Source organism: Odontesthes bonariensis, chromosome 13 (assembly GCF_027942865.1).
Source record: "Odontesthes bonariensis isolate fOdoBon6 chromosome 13, fOdoBon6.hap1, whole genome shotgun sequence".
Taxonomy (NCBI): Eukaryota; Metazoa; Chordata; class Actinopteri; order Atheriniformes; family Atherinopsidae; genus Odontesthes; species Odontesthes bonariensis.
The window spans coordinates 18,607,801-18,634,841 of NC_134518.1; the positions used below are offsets into that span (position 1 = coordinate 18,607,801).

At 44.1% G+C, this 27,041-nt stretch overlaps 1 protein-coding gene across 3 annotated transcripts; it reads left to right on the plus strand.

Annotated features, from left to right (window-relative positions):
* The first annotated feature begins 469 nt into the window (after positions 1-469).
* On the plus strand, positions 470-25,436 carry frmpd1b (FERM and PDZ domain containing 1b). Of its 3 annotated transcripts, none has more exons than XM_075481304.1 (17): positions 470-680; positions 6,575-6,726; positions 8,873-8,983; positions 11,482-11,654; positions 12,970-13,072; positions 13,259-13,304; positions 13,596-13,700; positions 13,863-13,958; positions 14,754-14,879; positions 14,996-15,115; positions 15,974-16,107; positions 18,135-18,261; positions 18,551-18,643; positions 18,751-18,933; positions 19,223-19,424; positions 19,612-20,577; positions 20,751-25,436. In XM_075481304.1, the coding sequence occupies exons 3-17, from the start codon at positions 8,877-8,879 to the stop codon at positions 23,339-23,341; spliced, it is 5,172 nt and encodes a 1,723-aa protein (XP_075337419.1). In that variant the 5' UTR covers positions 470-680; positions 6,575-6,726; positions 8,873-8,876; the 3' UTR covers positions 23,342-25,436. The 3 variants fall into 3 exon arrangements, with proteins under 3 accessions (XP_075337419.1, XP_075337420.1, XP_075337421.1); XM_075481305.1 differs by having other exon boundaries at positions 19,223-19,370; XM_075481306.1 differs by lacking the exons at positions 470-680; positions 6,575-6,726; positions 8,873-8,983; positions 11,482-11,654 and adding an exon at positions 12,177-12,444.
* Positions 25,437-27,041: the final 1,605 nt, after the last annotated feature.

Below are 27,041 nucleotides of genomic sequence, written 5' to 3' on the forward strand. Positions count from 1 at the left end.
AAGATTTTAAATCGAGAAAATTTGCACTATGAAACCATTTTCACACAGGTACGGCACCCTTTTATAATTTGAGGTAACCTAGAAGATTGAAATAATTAAATTGGGCTCCAAAACCAGCTGGTGTAGGCAACAATTCAGTTAAGGGGTCTTGCAGAAATCTGGAAGTCTGCGAGCCTGAGGCAAAATAACGCCTTAAATCAAATAGATATGCGTGTAAATAAATTAAGATGAATGAATAGAAGATGTTACATAATATTCTACAATATACAGCATAAACGTTTTATGGACTTAAGTGTATTTCATAACTCAAGATTGTTTTATTTTCCTCTGAAAAAAGAATGAGAAATGATTTTTTTTTTTTTAATTCACTGACCTTGCGGAGGAGGGGTCCCCCCGGGCAGACAGAGAGATGGAGGCAGGGAGGAGAGGCAGAGCAGAGGGAGGGGGCGGGTTATTTCTGAGCTCAGGGCCGCGGATTAGAGCAGAGAGCAGTCCCAATGCGATGACAGCATCCAGCATATAGCCAACGCCGCCACCATCATCTGGCCCGGCCGGACGCCGCGGATCTTTCAGGAACGAATATCGCCCCTCTTGAAACCCTCCGCACCCCTGCTTTTTGTTTCGTGGATAAACCCTCCAGACAGCCGCTCTTTCTGTCTGTCTCCACCTCAGACCACGAGGTGAGTCTTGTCGTTATTTCCCGGTGTTATTGTCTGATGAAGGAGCGCCCTACTGGACACGGACGAAAATTTGTCTCGTCCTCACCTTTATCACATCAAAATGAATCATTTCACTAATGGCCATTCCCACCCGGCCAACGAGATACACCCGGGTCACCGTGTGACGGAGATGGTGGAGAATATTTAAATCCGATTAAAATTATAATGGAAGCAACAAAAACCAGAGCATTTTTTTTTCTTCTTTGTTTAGCCACATTAATGGCATGGCTGCGGCCACTGATCCAAGTTAGTGTTTGGTCAGTGTAATGGGAATTATTGATTCTTTTAGGGGCATTTATAAAGCGTTTATTGGCGCATATATGACCGACGCTTTACTTTCCCCACCCCCTGTTAATTAGGTTGTACAGGGGGCTATTAATGAGATGGAATTGCAGAAATTCAACCGAGCACTCTCGGACGTATTTAAATCCCCATATTCGCAAACACATGTGTTGTGCAGCAGGGCTGGAAATCCACGCTGCGCAGTGAAATCACCGTCACTGCCACAGATGGGTAATGCACGGACTAAATCCTGACGGATCAGGGGGATGCCAGGACTCTGACTAGTTGAGCACGCACATTATGAATGGGCGTAGGCGATGTGCAGCCACCACGGGACAGTCGTCTCCTCCTTTTTTTTTTTTTTTTTTTTTTGTTCTTTCTTTGATCGTATCCTTTGGCCGGCAGATAGCCTCTTTCTTGCGCTCTTTCGTGTCGTGCCGGGCATGACAAGCGCAGCACAACTAGACCGGAACAATGCGTTTTGCTGTTCTGGGGCCTTCATTTAATGCATGACATGATACAGTGTGACCGCTCGTAGCCGTTCAGACGCGTGTGATCCAGAGCAGCCCAACACTGTGCGCTCACATCGGCGTCGTTTTAAAGCATCAGATGCTGATGTTTGAAGTCCACGTGAGATTAAAAAATTTTTTTTTTTTTTGCTCCCATAAGAAAAAAAACCCATGGATGGGCTGCTGATTGCTGGTGTTTTGCTTAGGCTCTTGTGTCCACAAGTGTGTGCGTGTGCATGTGCAGGCTGCCTGTGCTCTGCGGGCATTGTGCTGTGAGTCAGGAATGTGTGCTACAACATGTGATGGGAGTAGTTCCGAGGTCATTCTGCCAAACGAGAATCACGACGGGCAGAACTCGCACATCAGGCCAGACTTGATGCTTACATGGCAGCAGTAGCCTCGATCTGCTCTGCTGACTGCTCCCCTGCCCCACTTACTGCAGCCAGCCAGCCATCCATCATATCCCTTACTCTTCATCCTTAGTCTCAGCTCCATGTTTGCAGCCCGGACAGGGATGCCAGGCTGGTGATGGCTACTCCATCCTAATATTGAGAGGGTGATCATTAGATCTGTCTGACCATACTTCTTCATATTGATGCTGCTCTTGGAAGTTTCTGATTGATCAAATTAATTAGGTAAATGAATGGGTCAGGGGTTATATCATTGCATGGACTTGGTAATAGACATTGAAATACTATTGAGGTCTGCTTTTATCCCCTCAAATTTGACCAGTATTATCCCTGCAGAGGAAAAAGCAGATGTGACCTCATTGATGTGGCAGCCTCATGATGATGGCACAATTGACTGGCAGTGGTGCCATAATGTAGGCCAACTCTCTAACAGATCCATCTTAAGAACGAAGAGCTTTTGTCTTAAAACCTTACAAAGCTCATAATGAGATTTGCCTTTCTTCTGTTGTGTGATATGCATTATCAAAGTCTTGCTGTATCTATATTATCTAAGTATTATTTCAGAGCCCAGTGGACTATTGCAGCTCCTGGCAGACTCACTGCCCTCATAGTACTTTTGCTTAAAGATGTGCCTTTGTTGTGCAGTGTCTGAAGAATCACAGAGTAGATAGAAATTGGCTCAGTCGGCAAAAAGTGAGGCAAATGTTCCAGACTTGCACCATCCAAAGAGCTTCCTCAGACATCAAGATCTTCCTTTCTTTGTCTATTCATTTGTAGCTTTGTGTCTCTTGTGGACAGTCAGAACTGTTGACAAAGATCTGTAACTTACTGCAGCGCACTGAAAGACACATTATTTGATAGTTCACAAGGGAACTCGAGCATTGCCAGGTCACTGATGAAAGGGGAGCTGAAATGAGCGGCGCAGTGTGAGTCCTGTCTTCATAATGCTAATGGGATGACCTGACAGACTAAATAAAGAACAGAATATGTAATTATGTCTGGGAGACAGGTAAAAGGGAAATGGCCAGCTAAACACAAGAAGCACGTACATGTACAAAGACCACAACAAAAAGAGGATGGGAGACAAAACATGAAACGCCAGCAAACGGCTGAAGGTGTTTATGTGTTATTGTGTAACACATAAACAACATTTACATGTTAAGAGATCAGGAGGATCGCCAGACAGCAAATTGTTCTGGCATATCAAATGTACGTGTAGATATTTTAGTAGCGTGTCACACTAAAGAAAAAAGTTAGAAGATTCAAGTGAGCAGAATTATCCCACTAACCTCTGAAAGCCTCACATCTCTGTGTTACATATGACAATGTACCTAGTGCTGATTCTGAATATTTCAGTCTGTACCAAAGCGAGGGACTGGCAGAACACGAAGCCGCTGCTAGTATAGCTTTAAAGACCACTAAGCAACCTAATGGAAAGCATCTGATCCTTCACGACGGCACAAGAAAACAGTTCCAACATAAGTTTGAATCTCTTTCACTCATATGAATACATGCTCCCCTTGTTGACACTGTAAACAGTAAATCATTAATCAAATGAAGATGCTTTACAATTGCTACGATTAACAGAAAATTGATTGATTTAATTTCCTAGGGTTATGGTCCCCGGTGACATCTTATTAGCTTCCTGTCCAGAATCCTGACGCATCATTGCACAAACTGTAAGACCACAATAACCTAACAGCATTAAGGTCCTGAAATGCTTCAAATGCTTTGAATTAAAACAGTAACGAACAGTGATTATGGGATATGTTTAGATTTCAAAATCGTCACCTGAATTTTGAAGTGTTTTGTCAAGTTTTAGAAGCCTTAAAACTTTTAAATGCACCGCTCTCTCTATACAAGTTTAGCTCATGAGGACAAAGCCACGAACAAAAAGCAGAAAATAGTCATTCCTTTATCCTGTCTGACTATTGCTCGCTCCACTTGTTGCTGCATTTATGAAATCTTAAGCAGTTCAGCTGCCGGCCATAAACTTAAATCCCCCTCACCTCCAGCGAATCGCACATTCACACATATTTCAGCCAAGTGTGCTGCAGTTGAGCTGGACGTTCCCAGAGGGTGTGTCCAACATTATTGGCAGCCACTGTGAGCTTAAATGAAAAGTTGAATTGCTGAAACAACCCCTGCTGCTGCCCCGCTATCCTGCGCCTCATGTGGTGCAGCTGTATCCGGTGTGTCGTCGTCAGCTTTTTTATGTTATTTGTGGGGTCCAAAAGTCAGGAGTCTGTGTGAGGACTGGAAGATTTGTGGGGACAAACGACGTCAAGACTTAATCAGTTCCACGGTATGTGATTGGCATTCACTGGTAATCGGTAAAGATGGGGTTTGGGGTAAAGGGGCTAAATTGTTATGTTGTTGCGGAGTCCCTACTAAGATGGTATGACGAGGATGCTTGTGTGCGTGTGGGACAGATTGGGAGCAAGATGTCGATAGCAGCCAACTGATCCTTTGGAAATGAAAGCTGGTGCAGAGTGTAATAGGAAGACTTCTGGAGTCGAAGAACAATTGTGCAACGTTCCACTCATTTATCATACGAAGGCCGATAAGCCGTGCACACGTCTGTGCGTTTGTTGCAGCATCATCAGAGTGATGAGAGTGAGGATTTCTAGGCAACAAGAAGCTACGTGTATCACAAATGAACTCATCCTGCCAGTCAGAATCTGTATCTTGGCATCTTTCCTCCCGCTTCATGCCCTGATGTAACGTCTCAAAACCATGTCTGTGCGGCTTGGTTTGACCTGTTGTGGGCCGGTCTGGGTCAGCAATGCTAATTGGGCTTCGAACCGTTTTCTGCGCAGCTGGCTGCACAGGAGCCACATGCTCAGTACCACCTCAAAATCCTTTGAGGAGACAGTGGAGCACTTCTATGAAGTGCATGTGGGCTCATTCCAGGATTGAATAACTGACTGTTTTGTCAGAGACAGAGAGACATTGTGTGGTAAAAATGAGCTGTGAGAGGGAGGGTGGGGGAAGTGTTGTCTCAGAGAAATGAGAGACAAACTTTGAAACAGAGGGACTGAGACGGGCTTCACTTCCCAACAGCGCTCATGGTCTGTTTTAGGTCTGAGAGGATGATGGAAGTTTGGTGTGTGGTGAGCTTGGGGACTGAAGGACCTAACTGTTGAGGACCGCATTTACGATCCATCATTTATCCAGATGAGGAGCAGACCCATCATCAGATTTCAGATAAACAGCTTTAGCTGTGTCAAATTTGAAACTGAGAGTGCTGCGGCATCATAAGAAAACAACTGCTCCCTTTAAAGCAAGCACACAAAAAGATGGTGACGGTGCTAACAGTTCGACTTACTTTATTATCTATTTGGTTAACAGCTGTCCATTTATGGCTTTTGTTGCCTGGTTTTGCTTGGGCTCAGATCTCAGAGAAATGCATCATTGACCACGTTTTCCCACTCCTCCTTCGCCTCCCCCTGTAGACACTTGTTTTTTACTCTCGTCTCCTGCAGCGTCACTCTCATTTCTTTGCCTCTGCCCTCTTCACCCTCTTTAAGATTCTCCCCTTTTTTCCCCCTTCAATATCCTGTCCTTTCTCTCTTTTCTTTGCCTTGACCAATTCTCTTTTCTGTATTCCTGCCCCTTTTCTCAGCCCCTTTACAGTCCCCACCTCTCCAGTGCAGCAACCCCCACACGTCTCTGCTGAGCTTTCGCTCCTCCTGTGCTTCACTCCTCTTCTTTCCTGTGTTGGCAAAGTGGCAGAAGGAGGCGTTTGGAGGCTGAGCTAGCTGCATTAGCCCCATACATTATTCATGTGCCCTGCAGTTTGTATGTGTCTTGGGCTTATGCTGGCTTTTCTAGTGGGACACATGGGCCTCGTGAAAGAGCTCTGTGTGTGGGACACTAGGCCTGATGGAGGAGCTGCGCAGATAGCACTATCATTTAGTTGATTTCTGTGTCCTGTAGCAGACGAAAGCCCCAAAAGAGGGAGAGTTTACCTCACAAATCAACATTCAAGTGTAAAATGAGGTGGTTTTCTCAGACAAGAAGCCAGACTTTCCATAACAAAGCATAGCCCAAGTGTGTTTTCCTCCCCAAACCAGAGGCTAGCTAAGTTTTCTGCCATATCTGCTCTGATGCATATATGAAAGACTTGTCCTCTTTTAACGTCATCCAAGATCTCTGTTTGCCTGGCAGCACTTCTCTCTCTGCCATATCAGGCTTTGCTCTTTGCTTATTAGAGTGTGCCCAGTAAGAACTTTTAACTGAACTGGGCTGTATGAAATTTTAATTTAGACAACCAGACGGAGATGGAGGGCCTCATCTTCACAGAGCCGAGTGCTTTTGAGGCTGCGGAGGAGTAGAGAAAGACACTGGGTGAGAGGGAGAGAAAGCGAGCAAGAGAGCCTTTGGGACTGGAGGAGGGGCCTCTTGGAAAACCCCAACCACATAGCTGCTTTGGGCTCACATCTGCTTTGCTTGACACACTTTGGTTTTAACACTGAAAATATCAACAACTGGAGTGTAGCTCTGTTACTTAGAAATGGGTTCAAAATTCAAGTCCGATACAGATGATGCAGCTTAATCAGACCTCGCCTCGTTCTAATTATAAACCGTGGACGTACACACTGTTTATAGGTTTTGACAGGTCTCAGTGACAGCCTTGTTCCACTCTGCACAGGTGGCCGCGCCAGATTGGGATTGGGCCCTGATGATCGCAAGGACCCCTCTCCACCACTTTTCGGCCAATCCTGGAGGGGTTACAGAGCTGATGCCCCAGAGGAGGAAGGGGCGTGTTTGTTCTGGAGTCCTGAAAGGGCAAGCTACATCTCGGTGAGTCACACTTTCACAGTTTTAAGTTGAAATGTGGATCAACGTGAGGTCCAGAAGTGCTCCAGACATTACATAATCTTTACAATTTTCAGTTCAGGGCCAGGTGGCCGCAAACACACACTCAGCATTCATTTGCCTTTGCTCCTGCTTATCTGGCAGCCTCAGTAAAGCTAAAAATGTTGTTGAAAATGAAAGCAGTGGACCCTCGCTAAAATGCACACGGTATGCATGCATATAAGGAACGGCTGCTTGCTGCTGCTGCCCGCAGAGACTGTCATCGGAGACGACTACCTGACTCTGCAAGGACGGAGAAGGTTAGAAAACAGTGAGGAGAAAATGAGAAACAGAATAGAGAAAGAATGGGAACAGTGGCAAAAATCACTGTCCGATTCAGCTCGGATTGTTGCACTTGAGCACAACACAAGCACATCTCCACATCCATATGCTTGTAAGCAGGCAGCAGTATAATTCATTTAAGTCTGTATTGGCAGCCAAAACATTCTTTATGATCTGCTGTTTACAGAGCAGATGTCAGGTTTTGGTTCTCTTAATTGATTGAAGGGGGCGCATGTTTCAGTAATCGCACTCAGTTCCTTGTGGGCAGCTGTCAGCTCCACAATCTTACTCAGCTGCCCTCATCCACATCAATCTGTTTCAATCCGGATAAGCAGGAGGTGCTAAAGTGACACCCTGACCAGTTCAGGTCCGTGCAGTATAAGGGCTTCTAATCCTCTTAAAGGACAGAACCCCACTGCATGCTTTACTATCCCTGAGGGTGGCTAGTCAGGACTGGCCTACAAACAGAGATCACTTCTACAGAGATGAGCTGATACCCTGCTGTTTTTTGTTTAAATTCACTTGTAGAAGCTCTGCTGGGCATCATTTATTGATTGCTGTGCAGTGTATATTGTTTCCAAGTAAGTCAAAACGTAAAGAACAGTAAGGTATTTGCACAAAAATGACTCAGCCTTCCTCGCTTATCGGACAAAGGTATGTTTTAAAATGCTGCAGATGACCAGAAAAAGCTTATTTCACAAAAGTCTTGGCTTGCACAAGCTTGCTCCATATTTCAAAGAGCTAAGCTGTTGGCCAAGTTTCCAGTGGATCATTAGGTTTCGGGAGCACATCCATCATCATTAGCCATATTGATCAGGTCTGCGTTGCTAGTCTTGCCATCCCTGCCAAAGATTCCCTGCCTTTCTTATTAATTATATAGTCAAACTGTGCAGTGTAGCTATGAGTGGCAGAAGAAGTACGCCGTGGGACAGAAGCAAAGCAATATTTGCAGAAAAAAAACTAAATAAATGAATAAATCCAGCATGATCATACAAAGCTATGTCACAGCTATTTCAAAACAACACAAAGCCAATTCAGCAGTTGTGCAAGTTTTGTAGCCGTATGCCTGCAAAAGAAAAACAAACTTGTATAGTGTAACATGTTTTGTAGAATAAATCTCAATCAAAGAAAATACTGCTTGTTAAGGAATTATTGGGGGTTTGAGAATCCTCTGTAGTTGCAGTAAATTGGTTGGCTGGCAGAAACAGAGCAGAGTCTAGAGGAGCTGGAAGTGTTGACTTTTGTTTTGGATTCATTGCTGGCCAGCTTTGGCTCCCTCGGGGCCGACTGAGCCCTCCATCGTTTATTACGTCCTCACCACTCCCCTCTTCAAAGCGCAATCTAAGCAGAAAATACACAGCTGCAGAGTTGTAGTGAACGTGCAGATGGCGGCATATTGATGTCAAACTCTTTGTGAATCCTGTTATTGTGTGATGGTGCAGTTGTTGTCGGGTCATTTAGGCATGTGCTGTTGCTCATGCTGACAAAGCGCCACCCCCCTTCCCTTCCCGGCCTTTCTTGCTTTTTTTGCTTTCAGTCCACATATCTGATTATTCATCTGATGCAAGGCAGGCAACATGTGCTGCATATAAAAAAAACATAAAACAGAGGAAACTGCATGCAAATTTAACTGGGGCACAATCCTGCACAGTCCAAAAAAACAAACAAAAAAAAAAAACAGAACTAAACTCCGAGCGGTTTCCAATTTATTTGATCCTTCCAAATCCTTTCATCTCCTTCCCACATGTGTTTTGCTTATTTTCTGTGATGTCTGTAGCTCACATTTCCCTCTCTCTCTTTGTCGCTTCAGATAAATGGAGGAGAAGGAGCGATGTAGGAGCAGGTCTCCAGCCCGGCGGGCCAGCCGGGTGCAGCAGGTGGTGGGAACAATAATACGACGCACCCGAGAGTCCCTGAGCAGGTACAGAATGAGGGCAAGGAAAATAATGGCAGGGGGTTAACTCCATGTGAGTGGTTAGTAGGCTGAGACATGACTGCAGGTAACTGAAGAGAAGGGGCATTAAGGGAATTTTGTTTTGGAAAGCAAGTTGAGTAGGGAGATAAAAATGGTTGCATTGCGCAACACGAAACAAAACAAAAAAAAAAGAAAGAAAGAAAATGCCAGCTCCACATAAAATACAAATAACTTCTACACTGAAAGAATAAAGAAAACAACTTTATCCACTTCTAGGCATTCTGCCAGATACTGTAGTGATGGAGAAATGTGCTGAAGGCAGGTTTTTTTTTTTTTGTCCAGTTTATTAAGGAAATGCACCTTTTTCAAATGCCATGAAACCAAGACAACAACTTAAAGAGGAACTGCGGTATTTTCAACATTAAGCCTCTTTTCTGAGTCGTCTGCAATGTTTTAGAACCCCCCTCACCGCTTTTTTGATGTTTGGCAGCTCGTTCATGCTCGCACTATTTTCTTAGCGGTGGCGGAGTAATATCAACGAACATCCAGTACAAAATGTCAAATAAAACACGACAGAAGCAACTTTTCGCCACGAAATTTGATATGGATTACCAGTGCACACCAGTAACCACTCCGGTGAGTTGATTATTTTGAAAACGGACGTTTATTGTGCTTTTACGGACCTTTCTAGACATGCGCATGACTTGCCATTCTGAAGCAGGTTGAGAAGAATCAAAATTAGGCAAATACCGGAGACAGCAGTAAACATCAAAAAAGCGGTGAGGGGGGTTCTAAAACATTGCAGACGACTCAGAAAAGAGGCTTAATGTTGAAAATACCGCAGTTCCCCTTTAAGAAGTAAATCCATTTCTTAACTTGATATAAACACACACAGCAGATCTCCTCCCCACACCCTTACAAGGAAGCACATAACGCATAGCTGAGTTCATATTCAAACTCTCACTGTCTCTCTCTTACACTCAAACACACCCCACAGGGAACCACAAATATGCGTTCAGAAACCCTTCAACCTCTTGTTATCTGCTAAGTGGTTTCTCATTCTGAGCAAAGGACGTGTTGCAGAGGACGCTCTGCAAACTCTCTCTGTTGGTCTATCCCGGGAAAGGTCTCACCGTGTTATATCCCTCAGGGAGAGGATGCTGCTGATTTAAATGGAGCATGTACAGAAACTGTGTGTTTGTATGAATGTGAGCTTTTTTTTTCTGTTGTGATCATTTAATCACTTTATTAATGGGAACACTTTAGAAAACATGAAACATTTTGTTGCCATCCATTTAAACTATATTTAATTGAAAATGGTACAAAGAACGGATTTCCAATGTTGAAGCTTTTGGGAGCTGATGAGATCAGTTGCTGCAACATCAGATTCTTAACTGTTTTAGGACTCAGTTGTTGTATTTTTCATTTCATATTGTGACAATTTGTTTAATTGCAAAACAGGTCGGTGCAGCTGTTGGTCTAATCTAAAAAACCCTAGTTTTGAGCAGCATGTGTTGCTCTCAAAACCCATATGTGTCATTCATCATTAATGGTGCCTTCACAGATGTGCCCAACCCATGTCACGTGTGGTAATGCAGACTTTTGAACTGTTTTCCAATAACAAAATAGACAGATTTCCCTCTCCTCTTGGGCCCATAGAGAACAGCATTCATGATTTACAAGAAAAAATTAGATTTTTCCCTTTTTCTTTTTTTTTTAAACTTCGCTTCCATCTTAAATTTGAGTTGAGGTGCAGAAAATGCCACATCATCTTTACATTTTGCATGTATGTTTTTCTTTGGGCGGTAGTGTTTTGCCTTGCATTTGCGGATGCATCAATGTGTTGTGTTCATTGACAGCGGTTTTCAAAAATGTTCCTGAACCCATGCATTGATTTCCACTACTATTAGCGCAGCACTGCCTGAAGATCATGAGCACTCAATATTGCTTTTTTTTTTGCCCTGTCCCTTGTATCCAAAACTTTGTTTGGATTCTCTGAATCTTTTAACAATTTATGAACTGTAGAGGGTGGAATCCCCAAGCTTACACTTCAATATTACACTGATATTTCACTTAAAATGTAATCTTTAAGTCATCTTTCACAAAGTGCTAAACCCCTTACGATCTTTACCTCTGAAAGTTTTGGCTACTCCGGGATGCTCTTTTCATACTGACAACTAAACTAATTAGGTGTGAGAGGTCCCACTAGATGTGTTGCCTCCACTCACCCAGATGTTCTGAAAATGTCTCACGGAGGGCATCCTCCACCAAGACCAATGCTGTCTGAAATCAAAGTGTTCTGCCTTTAACCATGCTCCAAATCGTCACCATGTGTTCAAGGAAGTCGGCTTGGTAGTTTCTCTATAATCCTTCAAAACAAACTTGAAAACAAATTAATGTAAAAACACATATCTTCCAAGACTGTTGGAAAAACTAATCTAGCAGTTTGAAGATTTCACAGTCTCTGGTTAAATGACCTAAATGACCCTCTTTGACTTCCACAGAGAGCGGTTGCTAGGTGATGGGAGGTCACAGCGCTCCAACAGTCTGTCCAATCAGAACTTCCTGGCCAAACTGACGCTGCAGATCACCAGAGACCCGGTCCTGGACAGCAGCACCGGACATGGCTTCACCCTCACCACACACGCTCCCCTGCTGGTCAGGGACATCGCCACAGGTATGCAGCGTGTACGTCGGCTCTGGGTTGTTTGTGTCTGTGTGTTTGTCTACGTGGACGAATGTACTTCTTTTCCTGCTTTTTCTCCAAATGGCCACCTGGCTTGTGCAACCATGCGCCGCCTGCAGCGAGTCAGATCTACACATACTCTTTATGTCTCTTTCTCTCTGTCTCAGGCACACACACAATCACACACTCACTGACTCTCTCCTGGCATTCACCCTGGAAGGCTTTGTGCCAGAGAGGCCACAGAAACAACAGGGCCACCTGCTCATCCTTTCTAAATTCAATCACTTTTCATTCAGGCAACTTTGATGGGGGGGGGGATTGGGAGAGTGAGACAGGAAGATGCTGATCCATTACTTTCATGTCTGTCCTGTAAAATAAGCTGATAAAAGCCCAGAGGAGAGTCCCACCCTGCCATCCACTCTGTAATTGCTTTCTGCTGCCAAAGAAGGAGAGCAAGTGAGAAAGTGAAAGGGAAGTGATAACAAAGGACAGCATCTAACAGTGAGAGGAGATGTCAGCGGGAGGACCCAGTGGGGAATAGACCAGAGTTAATGTGCAAATGTCGCCAAAGAGAGCAAAGTAATGAGTATGAAAGTGTGGAGGCAGGGAGCAAAGATGGGTGACGCCTTTGAGGTGGGAGGAGTCAGAGAGGAGGTGAGTGTGAGTGGAAAGTGGTGGACGAGGAAGAAAAGAAAAAGAAAAGAGAAGAGGAGATGGGACTTGACAAAGCAACACAAAGATCAGGATGTTGGCAGAGCTGTCACGAAGGCTTGTCAGGAGGGTGTGTGCTGTTGTGTTTCTGTCTGTCTCTGTGTGTGAACGTGGAAAAGCCTGCAGAGCAGCACAGCGTGGCATCAGTGGGTCAAAAATCAGGGACAGGCAGGGCTTTGCCACGCAGACATGCAGAGTGTGTGAAAAATATGCATACATGGGGGTATGTGTTTCTGCACACATTCTCTTGGTTGGTTTGCGTGTGTATACTACAGAGTAAGCTGAAACTGCTGTGCCTCAGTCAGGCGCGCTCTCTTGCCTGAAGACAAGTGAGTATAAATAACCAGAGAAAGCAGAGCGGAGCTGAGCTGGAAAAGACCCAGAATATCCGTAACCCCTCACATCCTGGAGAGCTCGCTCAACGCCGTTGAGTCAGCCATGTTGAATAAGGATGTGTGCCATTCTGTGTGTGTGTGTATGTGTGTGTGTGTGTGTGTGTCCCTTTGTTCTCACGTGTGCAGCCAGGTTTTTGTTTTCATGCAAACGCTCAGTCTTTTCATCATGTAAATTTGAATGTATGCGTGTGTGTGTTTAGAAAGCCCTGCTGATGGCATACTATACCCAGGAGACCAGGTGCTGCAGATCAATGATGCAGTGCTGGAGGATTTGAACGCAGAACAGGTGGAAAACGTCTTGAGGTGAGAATAGCACATGTACCCACCTATTTCCTCATTTCCTTTCTGTCCGTGCGGTCCATACGGTGACTAAATAAACTTTCATGGTTGTTTTCTGGAGTACTTTTCTGAGAGTGTGAGGCTGCTCCACTTGTACATGCTTTTTAACATACAAAAAAAAAAAGAAATTGCATTTTCTTCTCCACCCAGGAACTTAGACGATTGCATCAATGTGACTATCCTGCGGCACATGACAGTGAGTACAAAGAGGACATTGACGACTCGGCCTCAGCCCAAACACACATAAAGTCATTACACCAATCGTCAATTTTGAACATAAGCTGCTTGTTTCCGAGCATGTGACTGTAGTTTTGCATCTTCTGACAGGGTTAACTGCCTTTATGCTGCTTCAAACTGTGTAGTGATGATTTGATCATTAAAGTGTGTCAGGCATCTGTATGCACCTGCGCCTCGCACTTCGTTGCTCTCAGATTTAATCATGTCGTTACACTGTTTTGTGTTTGACAAGCATGTCCGTGTGTTGCAGAATCCCAAGTCATCCATTATGTCAGCAGAGAAGAGAGCTCGTCTGAGGAGTAATCCAGTTAAAGTGCGCTTTGCAGAGGAGGTGGTGGTCAATGGGCACACTCAGGTTAGAAAATCTTATCTGAAACAGAAATGTAGCTTCTTTTCACTGATCAATGGCTCGTTTTTTGGATCCTTCACAGTTTTAGAACATTTTTATTCAATGTTCTCATCCAAGCAGTCTGACAGCTGATCCTGAGTAACCAAATCACTTACTTTTCGCCACCAGGGAAACTCTCTTCTCTTCTTGCCCAATGTCCTAAAAGTCTATCTAGAGAACGGGCAGACCAAGGCCTTCAAGTTCGACAATACCACCACTGTCAAGGTAAAAGTACCTGTGGCTTTTGGATTAGGTGTACATTCATTGACCTGACATGTTTGCTAATGCCACTGCGCTCCATGAATGCCAAAGAGAATTTCACTGCCATCTATTTCAGCTCTGGCAGAGCTAAATAAGCCGTACATCTGTCAAAATAAGCCACATTAGAAAAAGGAAATAGAAAAATGAAAGAGCCTTAGTTGATTTTTTACATCACAGTTCACATAATTGTCCTTAGAAGATACCTCTTACATGAAACCAAACAGGTTTCTAGCTGTGAAAACTTAATTGGAGCAAAGTGTATTTTTTTAGACGAGCACACCTCGAGTTATGATATGTCTGCCTCAAAGGTGTCAAGCTCTTGTTATTAAACCAAGAACAGCTTCTACAGCTGTCACATCTTAAATAGCTTTTTTCCTTCAGAGATTTTGTCTCTGAAGGAGGAAAATATATATGTAAAATTGAGAGGAAAAGTGTGTAGTGATTTCAAGCTGTTACAGAATTACTTGGATTTTGTCATTAAGTCTAGTTTGCAGCCAAAAAGTGCATCTATTAAATCATTATGCTGCAATAGCAGCCACATTCGACAGATATTGGAGTCATTCATGTTTGTTTTTGTTTTTTTGTTTTTTATGACCACGCTGCTATTGTTACAACAGCTTTTGTATTTATATTTCAGTTTATATTTCCAGCCAAAAAGAAGCTGAAGAGTGGAGAAAGATTTGTCCATCTGACGTCAGCAGACTGGGATGAAACATGTTTGTTTAAGGGGTCTGAACTGTTGGTTTTTCCTCATTCCAGGATATTGTTCTGACTCTGAAGGATAAACTCTCCATCCGGGCCATTGAGTACTTTGGTCTCGTGCTGGAGCAACAGTACAGCATCACCAAACTACTGCTACTGCACGAAGATGAGCTCATACAGAAGGTGAGGCATGCACACAGAAGAACCCATATACACACCGGGAACACTGAGAAGAAGGATCACTTCAGCTACAACTAAGGGCAAAGTATTTCAACAAGTCCATCTTTTGTCTCCGCCAGGTGGTGCAGAAAAAAGACTCGCATGATTACAGATGTCTGTTCAGGGTTTGTTTCATCCCCAGAGACACCATGGACCTGCTACAGGATGACCCCTCGTCCTTTGAGTACCTATTTTTACAGGTCAGAGAAGCTTAACAGCACTGCTTTGTGTTTGTCTCACTCTCTGTCCATCTTAGAAACTCTTAAAGCTCCTGAAGCTGTTAAACAGACAGAGATGGTAAACAAGAACAAATGTTCGCGCAGTGAAAAAAAAAGTATTGCTCCCAAATGTCAGAGTTATACTGAATGTTTGTTAGATGTTGGTCTGGCAAAGTGAACGGGCTTTCTTCTAAAAAAAACATTACGAAATCGATCTCAAATGGCTGACAGGAAATGTCAGTTATCTTGCAGCTGCTTCTTTTTTTTCTGTCTAATTGATTCAAAACTCTCCTAATCTGATATAGTGGGGCCTTATATCACCGTGGGAACATTTTGTGCTCCTTTGAATAAATGGTAAACATGGTCTTTGATAATGCTCAGTTTTGAGACTTTGTCATAAGAGCTTGAAAAGGTGCAACTGGACTTCTTCTTGGAGAGGTTGCCCTTATTCAAGCTCTTACGATAACAATGACCTGGATGACTGAGGATCTTCATCAACATTTTGAGATTTTTGTGGTGAACAAAAAAAAACAAATACAACGCCACACACAGTCTGTGCATATTTTCACTGCACAATAAAACAGCGGGAGTGCCACTTATGTCACGCTGATTTATTGTTTTAAAAGCAGTCTCCGAGTCCTGCTGTGTTGCCTTCTGCTGGCAGTTCCCAGTGTTGGTTTGCTTAAAGATACTCATGTGTTGAAAATGTTTCCATTGTCTGCCATAAAGAATGTGTTGGTAGAGGATACAAACTAAATTAAAAGCATAGCATGCTTTTTAGTTTACTGTGATAACTGTATGCACTTGATTGAGTGTGTGTGTGTGTGTGTGTGTTTGCAGAGTGTTGGAGATGTACTGCAGGAGCGTTTTGCAGTAGAGATGAAGTGTAACACGGCTCTCCGTCTGGCTGCCCTGCACATGCACGAGAGACTAGACAGCTGTGGACAGACCAGGACGTCTATCAAGAGTATTACGTGAGTCCTATGTTTGTGTCTGGGTCATTTTAGGGTGACTTTTAGGGTCAACCGCTGCCCTCTATTGTGGCTTGTGTAACTTTATCCGTTGTTGATCTCAGGGGTGAGATGCTCTGCGGCTGCAATTAATGCGATTTGTCTGGGATGAGGATGCTCACTAGTACTTAATCTATTAATGTGATGGGAAAGTGTCTTTGTCTCATTACACGTATGTGAAAGTGTATCAAAATTGATAAAAACACACAAGCATGACCCATTTCCCAAAAGATCATGTCCCGGATGACACAATATCTGCATTCATAAATACTTTTGTGTGTCACAGATAATGATCAGTTACACAAATATTGGGGAGAGAGGTGTGGTCAGTTTTTCTTTTTTGGGCATTTTAGTAACACATAGTCACAAGTGTGGTGAAAACATAAGCAGACAACTTCATGATTTACAAATGAAGCTTTCCTAATGAATACTGTGGAGATTATATGCAAAAACTGACTATTCCTTCACAGTTGTATTTGTGATTTAGACTCTTATCCAGGTTTTGATTAGCCTGGCGACGCCATCCTACGTACTTCCGCCCTAAGATTTTCGCTCCGCACATAGTCTGGCCAAATCCCCCTACCTCGGTTCGCTCAGTGTTTTGCCAATCAGCAAACAGTTGCGAGTGGTGACGCAGAACTCACGCGCGGAGTCCATTGTAGTCCATATAATTGTAGTTTAACCGCAGCGGAAATAAACATGGCGACGGAAGAACGCTAGAAGCTATCCATGAAGTTGTCTCAACTCTGGAGATCATTACACAATTAAAACGAGAGCAAGAGGAATGCCTCGTCAATTTTGTTAGTGGCAAGGATGTCGTAGCTCTCCTTCCAACTGGCTTTGGGAAAAGTTTGATTTATCAAATGGTACCGGTATAATGAAAGCGGATGTGGGAAGCGTGATTCGCGGGCTAGAGCCTCGCGAGAGTAAGCATGAACCTCGGCGCATAACCTACGTCCTTTCTAAACATTACTGATTGGTTAAGGGAACTCCAATGAATTTAAGTTGCTGAGTAAGGTCCCACCCTCCATGGAAACGGATTCCTCTTGGGTTTTCCAGACTGTTTGACGGAGTCAACAGTCGGCTTGCGCCCAGGCTAGGTTTTGATGACATTCAGCATAGTTTTTTCCTGGAATATGATACATGTGATTAGTTGGACATTTGAGTATCCCATCTAGTTTTCTGACTATGGTATCTATTTTCTGCTGTCTCTGAAGTTCTTGCCATTTTAAGAAACATCATCTTACCTCACCAGCAGAGAATGTTCAGAAACTTGGATCAGGTGTATTGTAAACAGTATCCTGGTTTCTATCAGCTCCGCTAGTTTTCCCTAATATTCTTTTAGCAGAATAACATGTTTAACGACACATACTGGTATGCTTGTAAAGGCGGTCAAAGTACACGCTGGTACACTGAAGCGGCAACACAATGCTAAAGCCTTGCATACAAGCTAATGATAACCTCACAATGTCATTCATTCACTGATAACACAGAATATGGCTCGGACAAGGTATAATCAGAGTAACACTCTAGTCTGCGTTAACTTTTTTCCCGCATGTAATACTATGCTTGTGGGGCAGTGTTGGCTGTTTTGTGATAAAACAAGAGCGAGTCTGCTTATGAGGCAAACATAACAAGTTCTTTGGCGTAAATTTAAAAGTGGGACTGGCGTTTTATTTTCCATGACAAAGGCCAAGTGTGGTTAAAATGAAATAACCGGAGCTTTGAGTGTGGTGATTTTCTTATCAATAGATAACTTAAGCTGCATTTTCTTTTTATCCTAAAACAGCACTGTGTTGGCCTTGACTACTCAGTCAAAAGCTCCCTTAAGATTTCAAATGCAACATCAATATTTTATTAATCTCAAGTCATCAGATGGAAAGTGTGGGGCACTGTAGTTGAGTTTTAGCTGGAAACTGGGGCAACAGAGTTCCCCCCCCACTAACCAGAGTTGGTGTGATTTTTAATTCCTCTGTGTGTGGCATTGACAGGAAGGAGTTTGGCTTGGAGAGCTTCATCTCTCCTACGCTGCTGAGCAATATGAGGGAGAAGGACCTAAGGAAAGCCATCAGCTACCACCTCAAAAAGATCCAGTCCCTGCTAGAGCCACGCCAGAAGGTACGTGAGGATTGAGTGGAGGGAAGCGCTAAGGGGCATTAAGAGACAGATAGTGACAGTTTAGTAGAGGCTTTGGGGTACTTTTTAGCTGAAGCTTACTGTGCTAATCTGTCAGAGGTTTAGAGTAGCAGAATGGCAGAAGGTTGGGAGAAAGAAAAATGATGGGTGGGATGGTAATTAAAAGGGGATAGCAGTCTGGGGCTTATTTCTTTTCACTCCCTGAGGTTTTCTGACTGTCCTGCTCTTACTGCAACAACTCCCATCTTACATGTCAACTCTGGTGTTGTAGGTAATATCGGCTGCTCAGGCTCGGTTGGCCTACCTCACTCAGCTTGGAGAGCTAATTTCATACGGCGGACGGTCTTACACGGCTACAATGATGGTAAGGATTGAGAGCTGAATGTGGTTTGCTGGGTTAATTTGCTGAAGCATACAGGACGTTACTAACTGTTTTATTGTATTTCCTTCCTCCCTTTCACCTACAATCAGCTTCAGGACAGGGAAGTGTTGGTCAGCTTGCTAGTTGGAGCCAAGTATGGAATGAGTCAAGTCATCAACCACAAGCTCAACGTGATCTCTACGCTGGTTGAGTTCAGCAGCATCAGCCGAGTGGAGCTGCTCTCTGAGTCGGACAAAGTCAGCCTGCTGCGCATCTCACTGCATGACATGAAGGTATGAAAGACACTGGATGCAGACACTTGGATACAGAAAATGGATATTCGTTCACCACGCTATTTATTCATTAAAGCTCATACTAGAGTAAATATAGGTCAAGCATTCTTACTCCAGTACAAAAGTATGCAGCCTAAGGGAGATTGGGGTAGCTATACAATGCTAATTCACTGACCCAAATGTGACTATCTCTCCCTCTTTCTCTCATTCCATCGCCTATTCCCTCGTACCCTCTGGCTTTAATCCCAACTACTTTACCTTATCTTCTTCAATGCCCTATCTCTCTCAGCCATTTGCCTTACTGATGGACTCTCTGGCAGCCAAAGACTTAGGGTGTCTGCTGGGAGGCTACTGCAAACTCTTGGTGGATCCAAGTGTTAATGTCTTCCGTCTGGGGCGCCCGAAAGTGAGGGTGCACCGGATTCCTGCTGAAGAAGGTGTGTGTGGGAGGTTCGCCGTAATAGAGGGCGTGTGCTATGAATCCCTATCAAGTGAGCAAATACTGTTTCACTTAAAACAATCACTTTCTGGCTTTGACCTTTTGATAGAAATATTTCAAATAACATGACGATGTTTGAAGCCAGTACGGGTACGGATAGAGAAAGACTGCCTTTTAATATAATCATAATTAAACGCGCTTCTCCTCTGCTAACACATTCTTTGTTGTTTGTGCGTTAGGTTATGTATCTCGCTGCTGCAGTGACTCAGATGCCTCTACAGATGAGGATGACCCAATGGATTCTCAGAATTACAAATGCCCTGATCCAGCAAGTCAGGACTGGGAAGAGAGGAGGAGAGAGGAGGAACTGAAGAGGAGGGAGGAAGAGAGGATGGAGAGAGAAGAGCACAAAGGCAAACAGGAAGTGAAGATAATCGTGACAACAGAAGGTAAGGAAAATGAGAGTGAAGTGGAAGAAGGAGCAACAGGAAGCGGTCTGCGTAAATTCGCTGTTATGGATGAAGAAAGGAACCTGGAGACCAGCTGGTACCACACCGACCCACGGGTCACCAGCAGCTTCTCCAGCTTGTCCAGTTGTTCCTTGAGTGCTGCTCTAGAGGAGAGCAGTGCCGGAGCCAAAGGATCTTGCAAGGATACTCCTCGTGGACCACGCACAGACGAGGATCTTCCGAGCTTGGATGTTCACCACCCCTACCTCCTGGAGCCAAAACGGCACCACGGTCCTGTACGGCCCACCAACCTGAATTACCGTGGCAATGACAACTCTTGCCTCTGTTTTGCTGAACTCTCCAAGGCTGATTTCCTGCCAAGCCCGCCTGGGGCTACAAGTGATGATGATGATGAGGAGGAGGAGGATGAGGATCTGGGAGTCGAGGAACTCAGACGCATTTCTAAAATCCCCAGTTCAAGAGATTTGAGAATGATTGACAGCACTCCTTTTGAAAGATCGCCCATTAAAAGAAAGAAAAAGATTCCTCCGAAAGTCCCACTAAGGACAAGTTCAATTCCTGGAAACAAAGCAGGACAGGCTGAGCACCGCCTGTCTCAGGATGAGGAAGGTCTATTTCTGACTCCTTCACCCAACCCCAAACCTGCGCTCTTGGTCAAAGACAATGTCTCAGAGTCAGACGATGAGTTTTTTGATGCACATGAGAGATTTACTCCTCCAGTTCCTGATCTTTCAGGTTTGTTTGCACCACGCCAGATATATTTTTATAGATTAAAAAAGGCACTGTAAACATTTTACAAGTAAATGCAACATGTGTCAAAACTCAAACATCAGTGTGATTAAAAAGGGGTGGGAAAAGTTCTGCCAATTAAATGACAGCTTTCTTTTTCCTTTTCTTTTCTTTCACAGATGCTGAGTTGGCTGACCGGCGAAATGCTAATCGTTCGAGTGGAACCTGGAATGGTCTTCCAGCTGGCCTTAGGAAAGAGCCATCATCACCCCATGCTAATAAAGCCCACTATAAAATCAAGAAAGAATCTGAGACAGTAAAAGGTCCCACAAATGAACTAGTCAGCCAACAACCCAGTCCCTCAAGGCCATCCCAGAAACCTGAAGTAAAGGTGAAACCACCGCTGGCACCTAAGCCCCAGGTGCCTCCCAAACCTCAGATCGTCCCTCCCAAGTCACCTCAGCATGGAAAATCATATGTCCAGTGCAATGGGGATGCCTCAGGACGTTTGTCTTCTGAGCTCCTGGAAATGGAGCCGGATACTATGGAGTTCAAGTCTGTCACATCTGGTGGATTGCCACTGTCATCATCCCTGATCACGGCAGTGTGGTGTAGCAAACAACCGCCAACAATCACAAACCCACAAGCTGAGGAAAAGATAAAAAGACAACAAAGCAGCCCAAGACAAAGTAACAATCTCTTGTGTGAGAATGGATCACACATTATTTTGAAAGACAAAGCTTACATTCCTGATGACAAGGAACCTGTTAAGGTTGAAGAGAAAAACCATGGAACTGACCTAGTAAAAAAGGCAACAAACTTATCCCCTATCTCCCCTATCCCTCACTCTATCCCTCATTCAGGGACAAAACCTGCTGTTCCTCCTCCTGTGCCCCCCAAGCCTACTACTCCCATCAGTTTTCACCCATTATCGCTACCCGCTAGCTCTCCCGTCTCCCCCACTGATCCAAATAAAGGGATCTTTAAGGATGCAGCCAGTCCGCCAAATGGAATCCACCCTTGGGGCAGTCGTAATGGCAGCATCCAGTCAGGACCTAGGAGGGTCTCTCAGAGCCACGAGAGCCTATCACCGAAAAATCCAGATGCACCACTCACCACCACCACCTCGCTTACCTCAACCAACTCTAAGGATGTTGGGGGCTTAGAGACCAGAGAAGCTGGAAAATCTGGTTCGGGATCTGACCTGAGGACTAGCTCCTCCAGCCTGGGAGGCAGACTGCCAGCCTCTGCCCTGAGAGGGAAGATCCAGTCTTTGCCTTGGTATATGACTCGTTCCCAAGAGATTCTAGGTACTCTAGACTATCCTTCCACAAGTTCCATCAATGGAGACACATCTGGCTTTGGCTCTGGTTTGTCTGTAGCAAGTGGTTTATCGGACTTAAACAAGACCCCTGTCAAGGATAAAGAAACGGTGACCTTAAATCCGGAAAGTAAAGGGAGCATTCTAGATGATGGGGCTGAAGTTGTTATAGCAACCATCAAAGAGGCCCAGGAAGTGAGCTCACATATGAAAAAGGCCAATGGGACAAATGGCTCACACCCTAACCTTACCTTTAGAGAAAACAATGCCTACAGTGGCAGTGTTTCATCAGAGCAGCCTCAGTCACGGACTCACTCAGCGGTAGGGTTAGGAGGTGTGTCGAGCATGCAGATTGGAGGTGACTCACCAACGTCCTCAGCAGCAGACACGACTCCTCCACAGCAATACAGGGATGCTTGTGGCTGCCGCACCGTTTATGCCAATTGTTTCAGTGGAGACACTGAGGATGGTGTCAGCTTTGACGAGGAGCTCACAGTTTATGAGTTCTCTCGACGCATACGCCCCAAACCTGGCAGACCCGCACCCGCACCCGCACCTTCTCCAACAACACCCTCTCCAAAACCTAATATTCTGTCATTGCTGAGGGACAACCCTCGTCCACTCTCTACTTTCTCCACTGCTTCCTCAGAACTTAGTCCTCTAGTTTCGTGTCCAGTTTCACCCACAACTTCCCTTGGTGGTTCTTTTCGTTCCCTCTCAAACAAGAACTATGGGGGGCTGAAGGGAGGTTTTGCTTCTCTACGTCAAGACATAGATCAGCTTCTTCTGGTATTGGATAGAGGGGCACTTGAGCAACCACAACAATATTCAGAATCTGATAACACAGACATAAGAGTAGAACCGGATTTTAATCATAATGGAATTGAAGACGATACTACCCCTGCATCAAGCCTCAATTGCACTGGGATGATCCCTGCCACCATGACAGAGGCTGAGAGGAATCTTCTCCAAGCGGAGGCTCGACGATTGGCATCTGGGTGTCAGCGCGCCACACGTGTCGGCTGGGCACCTGATGAAGCACTACGTTCTTTATCCAATAGCTTCAGTGCTCTGGTTCAGCTGTCAGCAGCCTGCCTGCGAACAAATCCCTGTCCCGGCTGTGACATCTGCCAAAAAGAAAGTCTGGTTCACAGGGAAGAGGACGATGATGACGAGCAGGCCATGGACAAACTAAAGGAGATAGTGGGGCTATATCGGGAGTTTGTCGGGGCTGTCGAGACAGCTGGGACTGGTGCTGGGGTTGGAGGTAAGAGCGTGGGGCTCAGTGGGTCTGCACAGGGTCAGGGTCAGGGTGAGGGGGATGGGGTGAGGCTACTAGCCAAACGCTGCACTGTGCTCATCTCATCCGTTTTCGCTCTCACACAACTCTTCCGGACACGCACGCCAGACACTGCAGACACACCTGGCCGTGTACCTCTTAACTTTTGACTTGTGAATTTCTACCAACTAATAAACCACTAACTTTGGAGACGAGACGAGGGGAAACGGCACAGAGCGATATGGTGTGTAACTCCTGTATTCTTGTACAGTAAGTGCCATGCACACCACAGCACACGCAGCCACGTTACACATACTGACACCACACAAGATCTGAAAGAAGAGAGCAAATGTTATTGCTCTGCCTCTCCGTGGACGCATATGGACTATGCATTTGTACAAATGAATTTTATAATTATCTTATAATTCTCTTATTTTATGATACAATATGTGTATGTATGTATGTAAGGACGGATTATACATGTACGTATTTATGTATTTATTTTTACAATGTTTGCACCATGATCTGTGATGTGCAGGTCCCTGGTAAAGAAACAAAAAAGGATGTCACTGGAAGTTTTATTGTCCCTTTTTTTTCTTTGAGACAGTATTATGTTACCTTTTGCTGCTTTAAAGATTTCTCCACTCCACAAGGTGTAATCTGTAAATTGTCATTTTCAAGTTTACTATTACAGTGCATTTACTGAAAAAAACCAACCAAACAAAAAAAAAGCAGAAAAAAAGTCTCCATCACTCTTGTGAAATAGACTAATTAACCGTTCTGTTTTATACGTGCAGGGTTTGCATCTTTTTATGGGATGTAGTTTTTCAACATTACAGGCACAGAATACGGGATAAACCACCAGAACACAGCAGGGAGAGCACTTTTGACTGTTACAGATTGCACCTTTTTTCTGAGACACATAACCTTGTGTGAAGTGTTTTTCTACCCCTTCCCTGTCCAAGCTGACTTTTTTTGTGAATGCTTCTTGGAAACCATTACCCATTTGTATGCAGTATTATAACATTAATCTAGTTTTCATCCAAAGGACACTACATATATATTTTCCGGGAATGTGTGAGTTCGAGTCCAGGCAGCAGAACAGGGGACCTTATTTATGTAGTTGAAATGTTTCTGACTTGGCACAAAAGGTGACTGTTAAACTCTGTCCAGATGTAGCAAATATCCAAAGTCTTAAAAATACTGAGCCACAACTGTTCCCTGCAGCGGCCTCCTCTTTGGTCACCGCTTTACTGATAACATGCCAACGTACAGATGGATGGACTGGTTCGTGCTGGGGTCTGATTTGTAGATACACGTCCGTGTCCTACCTTAGTTTATGGCTATGCAAACATAAACTCCTCCAACCCCCCTCCCCCACCACCACTTACGGCAGTTTTTTTAATTTTTTTATTTCACTTTTTTGTGCTAACATTAAAAAACAACAATGGCTGCATTATGTCTCTGGAGTATAATGGCTGCTCTCTTTGTTTGGAATGTTGGCTTTTGTCTTGTTTCAGAAAAGCTGCATTATGGATTGCAACATTCTGCGGAGTTGCATGGCATTAGCATTTGTCAATATAAACCCTCCTGTCTATACTGATGTCTGTGAATCGCCAGTAAAAAGGAATATTTTTGCTCAATCAGTTTGCTAATGTACAGTGTTCACTAATCAGCTTGTTTTTTCACAACGTATCGTCAGCTCACCTGATTTAAACAACTTACTTGAGCCACCTTTGACAACAGAAAGGTAATTAAGACTAATTAGTTAGCAGTTGCTTGTACAGATATGATAAGGGGATTAGCTGAAACAAGGACCGCTTAAATATTCAGAGACGGCAAGCAAGGAGAGAAGTATTGTATTTAATCTTCCAAAAATGATGACCAAGAGAAATTTTGTGACGGTGGTTATTTAAAAGAAGAAAAAAAAAAAAAAAAAGACAAGAGAGCAAGTCTCTTGTTTGAGACTGTCCAGCTTCCAGTAACCATGGAGCTAATGTCCATTAACTTTGTCCATCACAGCACTAACATCATGACATTCTGTGTCTCCTGTTTTTCATCAGACGGGCCCCAACAACAAGGAGTGCCTGTGTCATCCATTTCTCTCCGAATAGTAAAATCATATGAACAGAATTTCATTATTTCATACCGAGAGAGAACATTTCCGTGTTTCTACATAAGCAGTCACTTTTCTGTATCTACGTACAACAAAGTCAATGTAACAAGAAATGTATTGTTTGGGAATAAATGACACACTGACTTTAACGGCGCTGGTTTGCTGAGTGTTTGGGTGTGATGGAGCTGTGACTGGAGTGCAGTTTCATGTAACATCGCATACATCTAAGCGACATGCTTTAATCTCGTGTCTCATAAACCGTCTTCTGAGCTGGAGATTCTACAAACAGCAGGGGGAAAAATGGAATCAATTAAAATGTTAACTTCAGTTGTTTACATAGCCCTGCTGTTTGCACCATCTCTGAACCTCTAATGCAGTTAATGAGGATTACGGTGGGATTTCTCTCCTCCGTGTTGAGCTGCCACACTTCCACGAAGGCAGTGTTGATCTGTGAACTGGAGCCTCCCATTTTTTCCTCCAGGTTTGCATTTTCTCTTATGGTAATGTCTCTTGATTTACTTTGAAGGAAGCCAGCAAGACTCAGTTAGACTCCCACTCCCACTCCTGTTATCGAAACTAATTAAAAAAAAAAAAAAAGTTTAAGAAATAATAAGATTTCACCCTGGGTGACACCCTGACATTTGTCGGGGTGGAGAGAAACTTGAGGGCCAAAAGGCTTTGTAAATACATCAGCTCAACCCTACCCAATCCAAAGTGCCCTGTCAGATCTGTCCTTAATCTGCAGCCTGACTTCTTGATGCAGTAATCTAGAGTAGCTCTCTGCAACGCACATTTACACACACACACACACACAGTCTGGCAGTGCGGCCCTGCTGCAGGAGCAGCTTTTATGATTTAAAACAAAGTTATCACACTCATTGAGCTACATTCAGTGTTGCCTCCATACATCATCATGATTCGGTCTCAAGTCCATTTATCACCATCACATCATTGTTCAGTGATGTAACCGACTACAAAGAAAGGATCTAAGAGTATAGTTGGGTAAGGGGCAGGTCAGACAGATAACACATTACTGCAATACTCAGTGAATACCAAGAACTGGCACAAAACGCACAACATCGAGCTTGGTAATGCATATCTGCCTGTTAAATAAGTACAACATTTGCCATTCTTATTGATGAATATAGGATTATATTAGGAAAACATGACTGTCCGCTCATTAGTCCCGATAAACTGCAACATAACACTGACTCATGGCTTTATTGGATCGATTTGAAAAGATCTGCCGCTTTATCGATTTGCCACTTTAGGGCGAAACGGTGACTCGTGCCTCAATAAAATGATAAAAAAAATGTTACCGGACATCTGAGTGAGAATTCCACTTTTAAAAATGGAAAACAAAGTCTTCGTGTTGAAGAGGAAACCCTTGAGAAAGTCTTGTCACACGCAGCGGACCGAGCGGCGAAGATGAAAAGCACTGAGGAAATAGGCCGAGTGGTCCATTTTATATGGCAGCTTGAGCTTTTTGTGCCACTGAACATTACCCTCTGTCCGCGTCTCCACTCAGTAGCATTACTCTTCAGTCTCTCAAGTGTCCAAGCGGCATGCCTTTCCTCTTTGGGATGTTGCACACAGCTCGAGCTGCAGAGTGGTGACTGTGTCTACTCAAGCTTGAAATTTGAGCCCATTATGTCAACAGATGTTACAGACAGAGAGGAGAGCAAGCGTGAGAGAAGGGGAAAATGTCACAGTGTGAGCAGGGGGAAGAGGCAAATCAAATAAAAGACAACCTT

What these genes read in the sequence shown, in the direction of transcription:
- frmpd1b (XM_075481304.1), top strand. Translation starts at nt 8,877, where the DNA reads ATGGAGGAGAAGGAGCGATGTAGGAGCAGGTCTCCAGCCCGGCGGGCC. An exon ending in GTGCTATGAATCCCTATCAA is followed by an intron (nt 19,425 to 19,611) that starts GTGAGCAAATAC and finishes TTTGTGCGTTAG; the next exon opens with GTTATGTATCTCGCTGCTGC. An exon ending in TCCAGTTCCTGATCTTTCAG is followed by an intron (nt 20,578 to 20,750) that starts GTTTGTTTGCAC and finishes TTTCTTTCACAG; the next exon opens with ATGCTGAGTTGGCTGACCGG.